This window comes from Zonotrichia leucophrys, chromosome 4 (assembly GCF_028769735.1).
Source record: "Zonotrichia leucophrys gambelii isolate GWCS_2022_RI chromosome 4, RI_Zleu_2.0, whole genome shotgun sequence".
NCBI classification, from domain to species: Eukaryota; Metazoa; Chordata; class Aves; order Passeriformes; family Passerellidae; genus Zonotrichia; species Zonotrichia leucophrys.
Window position 1 is genome coordinate 17237560 of NC_088173.1, and position 14336 is coordinate 17251895.

Genomic DNA, 14336 nt, shown 5'->3' on the forward strand with positions numbered 1-14336 from the left:
AAACATATTCTCGGGAGAGGATTAAAAGATAGCTGAATCCCATCACCTGCAATCACAGTCATACATGTCACACTATCCTAAGGCCTAGCTCCATCTTGAAACACACAAGGCTATATATCTCTGCTCAAAGTGTTATACTATTCCATAACTAAAATGTTTCAGTGATTGAAAGTCTTTTAATTTTGATCTAAATTTATTCCTGGCAACTTCACATGCATTTGCTTTCATGATAACGTTGTCATTTAGCTTACAATTCTTTATTCCTTGCGGGTGCATGTCATAGACAGAATATCTGCCTCTCTTTTTCCTAGTTGTGGTCAACCTCTGATTCTTTAAACTGCTTCTTGTTTATGGGCAGCTCAAGTGCACTTTCCATCCCAGAGCTCAAGTTCCTACTGTGCAAGGAGCTGATGCTCATACAACTGCTTGGTAAGTCAAATACCCAGCTGTGAAAGGAATTGAGCAAGATGAGCCAACATTACAGTGGTAACTTTCAGACCTCATTACAGCAACTGCAAGCCTGCAACCCAGCCCTTGTGTAGAAGGACCCTGAGAAGACATCATTTCACACTTGGAACAATGCCCATTGCTTCCCTTCCTTCAATCAAATCAATCAAGTGCCTTTTGACAGTCTGAAGATTTCTGCATGAGATTTGTAATGTTTAATTTGAATTTAGCCTGCTTTTCTATATATCATTCCTTTTCACCAACCTAGCCATATATGAAGAACAATACCTTATATTTTATTAAATTTTTTCATCCAGAAAGCTGTTTTGTCTTAGTTGGTTCAATCTGATCTTCTGTTATTAAATTGTGTGTTCAAATTCCCATTTGAATCTGTCCAACTCTCATTGGTTTTTCTTCTGCTTTTATTCTTTAGATAATTGTCCAGCATTTTCTGCTGTCTTGAGATATTTATACACTTCAATCAAGCTATTTTTTTTCATTCTTCTTTTTTGATAAACAAAGAAGATTAAGCTTCTAAAGTCTCTTACTTGAAGCAAATTTCCCTAGCTCTCAGGTCATGGCTTTTCAGTACCTTTCCAAATGCTTTAATGTCCTTTTAAAACTCAGATGTGGAATTTGATGCAACATCCCAGAACTGGTCTCATTAATATCGTATAAAATAATAAGTGACCTTCATGCTTCTACTCACTCTTTCAATCTTTCCACACCACTGGATAACACAGCAGCACAGTCAGAACTTCACCACAACAGCGCTGAGTTGTTTCAGGAATTCTTCATTGCTTTCTCATGTTCACAGTTCATACATCTCTTAATATCCTCGCTCTAATTGTTTTAAACTCTCCTGCTTAAATGGGCTGACTTCAGGAAAGAGGTTGTTTTCTTCATATCATCATAAGTTATGTCTCTGTCAATTCTTTTTGCATTTCTTAGTTTTAAACCATCGATCGCTTTGCATTTTCTTTTCAGATTGTAGATGGCATTGCTGAACACCATTCTTACAAGTAGCTTGCTTTCTCAAATTTAGGATGCAGCAGCTGAGAAGTTGCATCTAGTCAGGCTGCTTCTTCTCTCTAACATTTATATCCCACTTGAAATATCTTCAGCTTGACCTAACAGTTTCTGATTCAAATATGACTCTTTGTAGGTAAAGCACCTGTGAATTAGGAGAGTTTTCTATGTCAGTGATTGAAATTCCAACTTGACAGACTTCAAGACATTGATGCAAAACTCATCTGTTCTCAGATTTTCGGCAAAAAGAAGGTTAATGGACAGAATAGACCAGAGACAGGAGTAATTATAGTCCTTGTAATTCTCATTTTCTGATCTTGTCTGGTGTTGTGTGACAGCTCATTTGAAACAAAAACTGTAAGTTTTAATGGTGTGAATTTGTCTGGTCAGAAATAATTTTTCAATATATCTTTTGACATTTTCAATTTTTTTCTTGATTCTTTTCCACAACTTCAGTTAGCAAATTTCTTTTCCATTGTTTTTGAAGGCCTAATTTACATTTTAAAGATTTTCAAGAGGCATCCAGGAAACTGAAGACAAGTACTCTTCTAAGTCTGAAATTGGAAAATAGCATAAATTCTTATAACTGATAGTAATATTTGTGAATAGCTCACAGGAACAGCTCAGAATCACTACCAGGGAGACCATTCTTGTTGGGAACTTTTCCTCATAAAATATGAACAGACCAGAAGTCTGTCAGGTTATAATCTCTCTCCAATAAAATACTTTAGCAATGGGAAGCTTCTACCTCCAAAAAAGTGTACAGCTTTGTTTTTCAGTAATTAAAAGCCGCATTATGACTTTATGTTAAACACAAGTCCATTATACATTGCTGATATTAAAATTCTTGCTGATATTAAATTCCTATAATGCTTTCTGTTAGAAAATGCATGTACAAAATCTTTAAAGAACTGTGACAGGTCAGAATGAATTCCCTCTTGAGGCACGCAAAGCCATTCCTGGACTTATGCAATAGTTGTGTATCGAGGACAAAGTTATGTGCATTATTAACACTAAAAGGAGCTCAGTTCTTGGTTCACGAAAGGAGTCTACCCTCCTCTAACCCCTTAGCCAGAGGCCTAGCTTTCAGAGGCACTGTGCAATAAAACTGAAGAGCCCTTACCATGCAGAGTAAATTTTTATATTAATCTGGAAACAGAAAATCCCTTCCTAAAATCCAGTGCTTTACTTAGCTTTTACTACATTATCAAGTCTAGATCTTTTTTAACTGGACGAATATTCCACATGGCAGCTTTGACTGACGAAAGTTTTATTTTTCCAATAGTATTCTTGTAATACATATTTTCAGTAAAAGTTAAATCAAAAGGGCAGAATTCTGCAGAATTCAAACAGCTTTCTCTCATTACACCCCAAGCTTAGTAAAAGGGAAAATATTCCTTGAAGAAATATTTAGCTACAAATTACAAATTACTTTGTAGATAAAACGTGTTTATACAAATTAATTATGCTGAATGTATTCTTTTCATAAGCAGGCATTGAATTATTCAAGGTACTCTGAGACTTAAAACTGACTTATGAAAGCAAAGATTAATGATGCCATCATATGAAACAATAAATGTCACTTTGAGAAAATCCATAGTCACAGCAATTTCTATTTTTCCCAGTTAGAATTAGTTACCCTAATTTCAAATTACTTTATTCCATGGCAAAGCAAGAGCTACAAGTACCACAAAGAAAGGTTTACAAAAATTCCAGTGAAGTAAACAAAGAGCAAAGAAACAAATTCTTCCTTTCCAGCAAATGACATTCAAGCAAACAATGGGCCTTTCTATATTTGAGTTCTGGATAATTTATGTATATTAAGAATGAAAATATAGGATTGTATATCCCATAGTATAGAAATTTCATATACCTAAAGAATAGAAATATAAATTCCTTACAGAGCACTACTAGAAAGAAATCTAAGTGTTTAAGTGTATATTCTAAGGGTATACATGCAGTAACTTGCTTCTCCTGCCTTCCAAGTAGATAACACCCAACAAAGGGTTATCTGACTCTTGTATTTTATTTGCTTTATAGACATTAGTGATGTTTTACAGAAACAGTAATCACTACAAGTTGTAATAATGTGAGGAATCAGGTCCATTCAGAATGATTGATGATGAAAATTGTGGCAATAGGATAATTTCAAACTGAACTACAAAAGGAATATATTGAATACTTACTTTCTCAGAAATGGAAATACATTCTGCAGCTATGGGAAGAAATAAAAAACTAAGTTAGCTATTAAAAGAGAGTAAAGAAACATTTCTTACTGAAAGAGACACCAAAATATTGAAAACCATTTAGAAATATCCAACAGTTTAACAATTTATGAACAATTTAAGAATATACCAATCAACTTACACATAGCATAGAATAAACACTTGCTAAACAATTAACTCAAGGATAAAATTTAAACCTTCTGCTTTAATATTGCAACCAAAAGACTTCATTTCCATTTTTAATTAAAATATGAGCAAACAATAGCATTCTAGAGGTTTCTGTGTTCATACTCTGTGTGCCCAAATTTGTAACTCTCAAGCACTAATATGAAATCTTTTTTCATTTAAGATAATAAATCCAAATTTCAAACTTGAAGACAAAAATGTTAGCAGACTTTCTAAATGGAAGTTTCTATAAAACTGTAACTTTTAACATCCTGGGTAAATGAGTCTTGGAAAGAAAGAAATTACACTCTGTCTGTGCTCCACCTGGCCTATGCATGCACACATACTTGCATGAAATTTTTCCATTTTGATATTCTATCCATTGTTTAGAAGCAAAATTTAGCATGTTTTTTTTATGAGCCAGAAAATTCCTAAAGTCTTTACATTATTCCCTGTGTTTACATCTAAGCAAAAACATATTTAAGTGGTTCTAAAAGAGTGACTTGATATGGAGACAATGAATTGGGTAAGTAAAAGAGGTTTAAGTCCTTCTCTAATGGATTTTTGACTTGAATTCAGCACAAACATGCAAAGTTCTTGATCTTTTTTGAGACTCCAAAAGCCACAAATAGTTTCAATTGCACTGTGTATCAAATATTACTCAAAATTTATGTATTTTCTGACTGTTATTTTTCCAGTGTGTTGGACAGGACTCAAGAGTTGTTCCACAAAACAAATCTTTTCCTTTGGGTCCCATGGCTGATCACAGCACTCTCTTAACATGTGCAGAACACACTTTAGAATGTCAGTGGGAGTTGTGTATGCATATGAAGAGGGAGCAATAGGAGATGACATTTGACATGTGGCCCTGAGAAGAAAAGTTTGCCCTAAAACAGTTTCTTCAGTAAGTTGTTAGGGTTTTGCATTTTTTTTGGGTTTGGTTTTTGGTTTGGGCTTTTTTTTTTGGTTGGTTTGGGTCTTTTTTTGTTTGTTTGTTTGTTTGTTTGAGGTTTTTTGTTGTTTTTTGTTTTTTACCCACTTGAAGACAATGTTAAATACCACCTGCCAAGAGACTGATTTGTCTATCAACACAAAGCAAAAATTGGTGATAGTAGTACTATTCTAATAAATTCCTTAGTACTTTTTTTTCTTCTGATCCAGGCTTCTCTCACAGCACACACAGTTAAAATAGATCAGTCTCAGAATAAGCTCCACAATAGGACATCCTACATATGCTGATGACATTATTTAACTCTGTCATTGATTATTGCTGAGTGAAAGTATTATTAATCTTTAGAAGTTCTGAGGAAGAAATAACCTATAACTGCAGCATAGCAGAATAAAATGCATGTATGAAATGACAGATATAGAAAGAACTTAATGTTTTACTTTCTTTACTACTACTGTTTTTGTAGTACTATCTAGCTTGAAAGACTCTCTTAGCTTTCCTGTTTTCCCATTCTTACAAACATGAACTATGATTGACTAAATAAAATCAAAGTTTTGCTAATAAAACTTCTAACAAATTTTTGTTTGTTTGTTTATTTGTTTTTCCTTGCTGCTAGCTTGGTAGCCACAAAGGAAACAGACAGTGCAAGATCTCGTAGCATGCCAATGTCGCCATCCGATTTCCTGGATAAGCTAATGGGGAGGATGTCAGGCTATGATGCAAGGATCAGACCAAATTTCAAAGGTAATTTCACAGCTAAACTTTCAGGTTTTCAGTATGTCAGTATTACTGCTCACAAAAATGCAATTTCTGAAACAAATATGAAAACTAAGAGGTACATTCACTAAAAAAAAAAATAAATAGTTCCTTCTTTTGCATTTCTTTTGTATATGTGGCAGCTCATTTCAGTAGTAATACACTCTACACCTGCCACTTTCACAGCTGCCCAATTGCAGGCCTTCAGTAACTATACCTTATCCTTAGATTTGAGTTATCTGATATAATTTGCTAGTTTCTTGCATTTCCTGAAATGCTTACTGATGGATTCAGATTCCCGGCTTGGATTGCCATAGCATGAAACACTACAGAAAGCAAACTCTTTGGAAGATTGGCCAAATCTTCATATCTGTCTGGTTCTCAAGTGTGTTAATGACATTGACCATCAAACTGAAGACAGCTTATCTTAGTTACCAATTCTACCACGAAATTATATTCCTCTTTCTTGGGCCCCATTTGTGCCTTGAAATGCCAAAAGGACCATCTTTCCTCTTGTTCTTTTCTCTGTTCCCAGTTCTCCACTGAAATTTTAAGTTCTCAATACATGGAATTTTGTCTTGGCATGTGCCTTTTATGCACTTATCACAAAGGAGATTCAATTAAAACAAAGCAGTTTCAAAGGCTGAAACAGTTTGCAAATGGAATGACTGCACTCTCCTGACAGTCTTAGCATATTATCTAGACCCAGACACATTAGAATATTTAATGAAGGATTACACAAACTATATTTTTATATGAATGTGGAAAGTATCATACATACAAAGGCCATCCATTCTAGTCTGGGAATTCTGGGTTAATTTGACTACCCTTCTTTCTGAAAAAAAAAGGAGATCCAGTGTTATAGTGGAACCATATTTAACTATATTACTGAATTTTTAAACAAGGTATCAGTCTTTGAATTACCCAGAATATAAATAAAGTTTTGAAAGAACAAACCTATTGTGATTAAAAATTTTATTATTCTTACTTTGCTTTAGTTGCTTTTTTCTATGCCTATCTTCTTGAGTCCAAGAGATTCTCTTAGCTCTAACATTTCACATAAGCCCCATATAAGGCTTTACTCCATGTTTACTACAAAAATTTTCCTTCAAGCTGGCCGTGCTTTCTCCTCTAAGTCATCTGTCACTGCCTTTCCATCTTAATTCTTATTCAGCAAGAAATGTTATAATTTTTTGACATCTCCAAGTTCCAGAAACTTAAGTGGTTTTGACTCTAAAGCCACTGCCATGTGCTGGTTTTACCAGAATTTGCTCAGTCTGATTCATAAGGACCATGTAAGAGATTTGTCAGATTACTTCCTCATCAGCAAACCATAAACAGTTGCTTGTGTATATATAAACTTGTTACCCAGGATTTACTGCAGCTGGAAATGCTTTGCTCTTTTGTAAGTTAGTGGTGCTGATATTTCTCAGGAAATTATAAACGTGCACTGGAATTTTAAACACATCTCTATATGATTTGGGGATTGAATTTTATAGTTTGTCATGAACGGCATCCAATCACAATCTTCTGATGGGGCAACAGTGAAGAATAGGCAGATGGTTTAGAGATTACAAAATTAAATGCAGTACTTCTTGAAAGTATAATTCAAAGGATTTAGAGCTTTGTTTTGTAACTATTGAGACTTAAAGAGACAAAACCTAATTTGACGTTGTTCCTTTTCAAAAAGTGCACATTCTAAATCTTCTGGACAGCTATGCAGTTTGAACAGATCTGCCCAGAATGATTCAGACCTATCACTAAGAATAAGTATCTCCTTAAGTGACTTTCCCACTTTTTGGTTACTTTTATTACTCCTACAACAAGTGCTGGGGCTTACTGCCTTTTTAAAGGTTTTAAATTGGTGATATCTTAAAAGAAATAGGGTAAGTACTAAAAAGATAACTCAGACATTAATTTTAAATCATTTTTTGTTCCAGTAAAATTCCTATGCAGACAAGATTTTTAATTACCCCTTTTATTCATAATTAACCTTGGTCAAGAAGACAAAATTTATATTTTGTCTCTGTGGTCTGCTTTTGGATATGGAATACTGCATATGAGTTCTTGTTCAAAAAATATAATAGAGAAGACATGGTGTTTATTCAGCTATGGAATACACCAGGAAATTCAGCATCATTGTAAAAGCTTTGTTCCAGTTACATTTTTTTTTAATGTTACATTAAACCTATAGTAAAGTGATTCTCTTACTCAGTGTCCCATTGCAGATGATATCCATTCCTGCAAATATGGAAAACACTTAATTGCCTTTTAAATTTGAACATAATTATGTATCCTAGATGTAAAAAATTTAAATATCAAAGTAAAAATTTGGGCATTTATATAGGAAAATGCAAAATATTACTTGCTCTGATTGGCAAGATTTTTTCAGCAATCATTAGTTTAGAAGCTTTGAAAACCAGGACTTAATTACAAAAAAAAAAAAAAAATTGTTACATATGGTGTCCTGATCCCTTCTGGAAACTTTTATATATTTGGCCTTTTCATTATCTTCTGGCAATAAAACCTTAGTTTTTTGGAATATTAAACAGAATTTTTTTGTTTGCTTTAAATTTGCTGATTATTTTACTGATTTTATTGCCTTGTGACATACTAAGATATGGAGAAGTATTACTGCCTTTTGATCTTTGCAAAGTTGTGTATTTGCATTTTACTGCCTACTGTGTACCTTTTCCAGTGTTTTCTACTTAAGCTAGTTTTGTGTGGCAGCTTTTCATTGAATTTTTGATCCTTTTTGACTTTTTGACATCTTTCTTCCAAATATATATATATATATTAATTCGTGTGATGTATTTACATATAATAATCATCTGTATCTCTTATTTATAAAATTTCTCATTATTTCTACTAGTTTGGCTGGTACAGAGGTAAGATTTGCAGGGATAAAGTTCATGTCCCCCACCATTGTATCTGAAATCTGGGTGGGGGGTTTGGTTCAAGCTATACTTGCAGAACATGGTAGACATTTCCACTGATTACAAAATTGACACAGGTGACAGCTGACTCACAGTGAATTGTATTTCCACAATTCTGCAAAGATTTTTATAATGTCTGGATTTATATCACCTCAGCCAGTCAGTTTGTTCCTGTTCACTTGGTCTGAAATGTCTTCTACAGTGTTCATACAAAATTCCAGCAGAATGGCTCTAGTATTTGACACAGCCAGCAATTGGAGACAAATGCTGCTACAAAGACTTCATTTGGCTTTTCTGCTCTGACCTTCTTCACTTCCATGGATACTTTTATACCTTAATCATCTTCTTTCAGCTTTCAGATCTTAACAGGATTCTATTTTTAACGCCTTGTGGATAGCGATCATTGTTAGCTTTTCTGTCTCTAGTGAGTTTTAGCTCTATTTCTTTTCTGTCTCTCTTTAATCTATGTTCAACTTGCCTGAATTCCTGCGCTGGAACATGACTTCCAGCTTTTACAACTTCTCATTCGTGATTCTTTGTGACCATATTCTGGGAAGTTAATTTTTACTCTCAGCACAGTGTCTTTGAGTTAGCTCTAAAGCATTTGGAGGCTACTTTTAGCTTCTACTTTTGTGCCCCTTTTAAGTAGCTATTAACTGTTTTATTGTAATTTGAAATTAGGCATCAGCACTGTAGTGATTTAGAGCTTTTTCTTAATAAAAGCAACTATGTTGATAAAAGAAGCATATTTTAAATTATAGGGCTATTTTAAACAAGATAGCATCACATGAAATTTGAAAGGATGGCAGGTACTACAACATGGAAGTGTTTGAAAGAAAAGCTGCCTTGCAAACAAATGACTAATATGGGCAAGAAATACAATTTTCTCCCTGACAGTTTTTAGTGATTGCCTTCATTTATGGTCCCTACTTTTCCTTTTCCCCTTCATTTTTTGCAGGAGTTGAGCATGTAAAGCTTTTACTGAATTCTTAGAAGTACTGGATATACTCCACAACCCTAGATAATTAACTGTGTATCAAAGTGACTGCAAGTGCTACCTCCTTACCTGAGAATTCTGCTCCATAGGTGTAGTCTTGTGTATTGCAAAGACTGAAGTATGTGTTTAAGTGTTTTGTTAGAATTGTTGTACAGGACTTCAAAACAATTTTGCTCTCAGAAAAGAAAGCCGGATGTTCCAAGTTCTGTCCTATTGGGAGAATTTTTAATAGACATTCTGATTCTTCAAGTATTTAATGTGAATTTTATTGGTCATGTTAGATTTTGCTAGTTGCAATCCACCAGTAGTGGCAGAGGAATTTTTTTCTTCAGTGATATTAAGAAAGAGATATTACATAAAAGTTTATAAGACCAGTCTTCATATTCCAGATACAGATCTCTCATTGTTAGACTGCTTACAACTACAAAAAGAATCCAGGTTCTCCCATGCTGAAGTGCTTTATTGATATAAGAATACTGCATTGTAGGAAGGTAACAAAAAAAACCCTGGAGATGGAAAAACCTTGCTTGGTTTGGACACGGACTGAAATTTATAAGGAATAATGGAAAAATTAGCATTTTCCACAATGACATTTTTAAAGTGACTTCTGGAAAATAATTAAAACCCTTTTCCATGAAGAGGCAATTCCTTGTTCAGTTATCATAATGACTGCTCTGCCACTATTGATTCTTCAAAATGCAAGATAAGACAAAACAACAGTTGACTGAGGGCCCATGGTAACAAAGAATTCAGTTATAAATGGACTCAAACATTTTGTGAATTTAAGAGAAATGGGAATAGAATCTAAATGACTTTCCTGTAAGCTGTAGAGATAAGAGCAGCAATAATGCATTTCTTTTCCCAGTGATGACAGATAACATTGAAGGTAGAAGTTGCCTTGAGTGAAGAAAGTCACTTTCCCCTCTAATTGTTGTGAGAAGTGACATGCATTCTCACTGAAATACACATAAAATATTTTGAATATATATTTCAAATGGGATGTTGGTTTTTTATCATTTTTTGTATAGAAGCACGTGTGCAGGTTTATACTGAACTTTGTTTCTGCGGGTTTTTTTAAATTGCTAAACGTGGTCAGATAGGTAGTGTGCCTTTGACAAAAATCAAAAGAAAATTATTAGAAACCGTTCAATTTAATTGTGTGTTAAATTAGTTATGAATGTAGCATTATTTCTTCCAAAGTCAGTAAATATTGTTTACAATGGTTTATATTGAACAAACAATCAATAAGCAATAATTCTGGAACAGGGACTGGTGGGGTTTTTTTTCTCTTTTGCAGGTCCTCCAGTTAATGTCACATGCAACATATTTATAAACAGCTTTGGATCCATTGCAGAGACAACCATGGTAAGATATTTTAACTCTGCCAATGTTTGAAGTTCAAATGAAATATGTTCCATGAGCTCTACAGCTAGCTAGGGCTTCTGTTCAGCTGGAAATCAGGGAAGAAGGAAATCCACTTCTGAGAATGGAAAGTGAGAATTCCTAATTTGGCAATTGATTTTTTTTTCCTAACAAAAATTTCATCATTATACCATCACACACAAGTAAAAGTAAAGCCAAGGCTAGAAGGTTTGTTTTAATGATTTCTACCTAAGTTTTATTTGACAATTTCAATGAAATAATTATTAGATAGATATTAGTTTCAATAATGTTCCACCTTCCTAACCTCAAAAAGAGCTAATTCATTAAGCAACTTTGTTAATAGTATTTTTTAATTTCATCATGTACAGTGTATACTGAGATGAATACTTTATATTAAAAATTCTTCTTACATAGGGTTATTGCAGTGAAATAAAAGAAATTACTAAAACTTTGAACTAGTATATAAAATTTGGAATAAAAAGAAGATGGTTGCATATTTTTGTACATATACTTAAAATTTGTCTACGAAAGAAACATGATACAGTACAAAAAGATGAGATTTTAACAAAATGAGGAGAAGAGGTCAGAGGGAAAGGTAACAAAACGAGATATTGAGCTGTGAATTGATGAGAACCCTCAGGATAATCTCACTAAAAGGTGAGACATATGCTCGTAAATTAGAGTATATAATCGCTAAAATTCAGTGCGGGGAGATATTGGCATTCCTTCTCTCTACAAGCGCTTCACATTTGTTTGAAGAAAGTTAAAAATACCTCTTTGAAAACAGTTTCATAGTGATTTTGGGGCAGAGTTGGTTAAAATACAGAGAGATGACAGAACTGTGGGAGTTTGTAAGATCTAAATATACAAAATACAAAATACTCTGAAATCCCAACAATTTCAGGAGTCAGGATATGTATTTAGAATGACAGAACTGAATTCTTATAGCAAGAAAAGAAAAAAAAATCCAACCCAAACAAACAAAAACCTACCAAAAAACCCTAGTGTAACCAAGAATCAAGGGCCTGTAGTTAGGCAAATAAAAAGAAAAATTCATATAGTCTAATATTTATACCCCCTATCTTCAAGTGGTATTAACAACTGCCTGTTCTTTACCTACCTTGGAACATAGTAGTGGATGTTATTGAGATAGGGAGATGATTTTTTTTTTTTTTTTCAGATAGAAAATAACTTTAATTTGTGTTTGGGGGCCTTTCCAAATTGCAAATCCCAAACAGATTGAAAGGGCATCTAGAGAGATTTATTCAGGTTCAATCAGAGGATTAAGCAATATCCACATGATTAGAATAGCGTTCCACAGCTACTTCCTAATGTCTGGACGAGTGGATCTGGTCCAAAAGAGGAGACAGACCACAAGGTCAGTAAAGTTCAAAGACCTAGCCACTCAATTGCTATATAAAGGATATATACAAAGCTAGAGTTGTTAACACACAAAAATTGTCCTGAGTTTGGGAAGAGGACAACCAAGTTCACATCTCAATTGGATTTTCTCTCCAAAACCAGAGAATTTTAAACATTTCCTTTCAGTGCAACTTAGTTAAGTTAGTACAATATTTCTATTTTATAAGCAAACTACATTCTGCTCTGTGTTACCTCCAAAGCACATTGAAACAGTCAAGGTAGACAATGACCTGGTCTGTAACAAACAGTTCCAGGTAATGTAATGTGTTACAGAAAATACCAAACCTGCTCAGAACCACAAGGTTTTTCATTCTCTTATTTTCATGCATTTAGAAACTGGACATTTAAGTACAACCTTGACCTTCGTGATGCTTGTGTTCTGTTAATAATGTAGTCATTGACATAGCTCAAAACAGACTTCTACTTATTGTCAGCTGATGACCTCTCAGAGACTCAAACATTTCTTTGCAGAACAAATGCTTTTGTCTAGATAGGACTTTCAGTTGTGTGGTTTATTAGCTTTTCTTCTCCCTAATACTGATGGTTAACTTCTAAAAACAGGAAAATCTTTCTGCCTTTAAACGACAATGAAAGCAATCTTGCATTTCACAAACTGAATTTTTAACTACAGTTGATTCACTGCAGTTCAGTATGTCTTCAATTTTCACTATTTTATCAATTGAATTTATTGTATCCCTTAAAATTCAGGTACCTATGTCTTAACTCATTAGAACAAATTCTTAGACTCAAAAAGGACTTTTAAATTGTTGAGAAATACCTCTTTTTCCAAACTGCAAACAGAACCAGTTAAGTAAGCAACAAGTGCAAAATAAAAACTGGCCACTGATATCTTGTATTTAAAACTACCAGCTGAAAATGGGGTACATAAAGTTGTATACCAGCTTTAAAGGAGTTCAAACACATCCAGCCCTGTCCTTCCCTGTGGCTGCAATTGCCCCTGGAAGCGTGCTTCTCTGTCTGGGCCTCCCAGGGTCTCTTGCTGATGTCCAAAATCTTTGAGCTCCCTCTGCTGCCCCGGCTGTGCATAACAGAGGAAACAGGCAGAGAAACAAGGGGTTAAAAAAACCCACGTCACCAGCAAAGTAGCCCGGAGCCAATTTCACACTGCTGGGCTGAACAGCTCTCAGTAAGGACCAGGATGCGGCAGTGGGCAATGGGAAGGGCAGTGTGTGGCTCTCGGGCAAGCACATTCCCTTTATCTCACCTACACCTGCTCTAACAGCTCAGGAGAGGCAGACAAACTGAAAAAGTAGCTTTATTTGGCTTACAGATTGTCAACTCTGTAAACTGATTCTTCTTTCTTTCTTTCTTTCTTTCTTTCTTTCTTTCTTTCTTTCTTTCTTTCTTTCTTTCTTTCTTTCTTTCTTTCTTTCTTTCTTTCTTTCTTTCTTTCTTTCTTTCTTTCTTTCTTTTTCTTTCTTTCTTTCTTTCTTTCTTTCTTTCTTTCTTTCTTTCTTTCTTTCTTTCTTTCTTTCTTTCTTTCTTTCTTTCTTTCTTTCTTTCTTTCTTTCTTTCTTTCTTTCTTTCTTTCTTTCTTTCTTTCTTTCTTTCTTTCTTTCTTTCTTTCTTTCTTTCTTTCTTTCTTTCTTTCTTTCTTTCTTTCTTTCTTTTTCTTTTTCTTCCTTCCTTCCTTCCTTCCTTCCTTCCTTCCTTCCTTCCTTCCTTCCTTCCTTCCTTCCTTCCTTCCTTCCTTCCTTCCTTCCTTCCTTCCTTCCCTTCCCTCCCTCCCTCCCTCCCTCCCTCCCTAGTTTTTTCATATTCCATTCCATTTCTTTTTCTCAAAATACAGATCAGATGGTTCAGAGCAGGGAAAAGAATGCCACCTCTTTCTAGGAAGCTGAGTTGGACCTGAGTGATTTTAAGTGATCATATGAGCAGTTTCATTTATGTCATGTATGCTCTGAAGAGGCAGGCAAAAAAAGTAAATTGCATAATTGAAAACGCCCTTAAACAAACTTTTATCATTGGCACCATTTAGGATCCAGCCTCACCAATTTTTCTGTGTT

The 14336-nt window shown here is 34.3% G+C and overlaps 1 protein-coding gene across 2 annotated transcripts in view; it reads left to right on the forward strand.

Moving 5' to 3' along the window:
• Positions 1 to 14336, forward strand: part of GLRA3 (glycine receptor alpha 3) — an 83137-nt gene that overhangs the window by 16100 nt on the left and 52701 nt on the right. For both annotated transcript variants that reach the window (XM_064710640.1, XM_064710641.1), the window contains exons 2-3: positions 5432 to 5559; positions 10802 to 10869. In XM_064710640.1, the coding sequence (XP_064566710.1) occupies positions 5432 to 5559; positions 10802 to 10869 (196 nt within the window). The remainder of the gene's footprint in view (positions 1 to 5431; positions 5560 to 10801; positions 10870 to 14336) is intronic.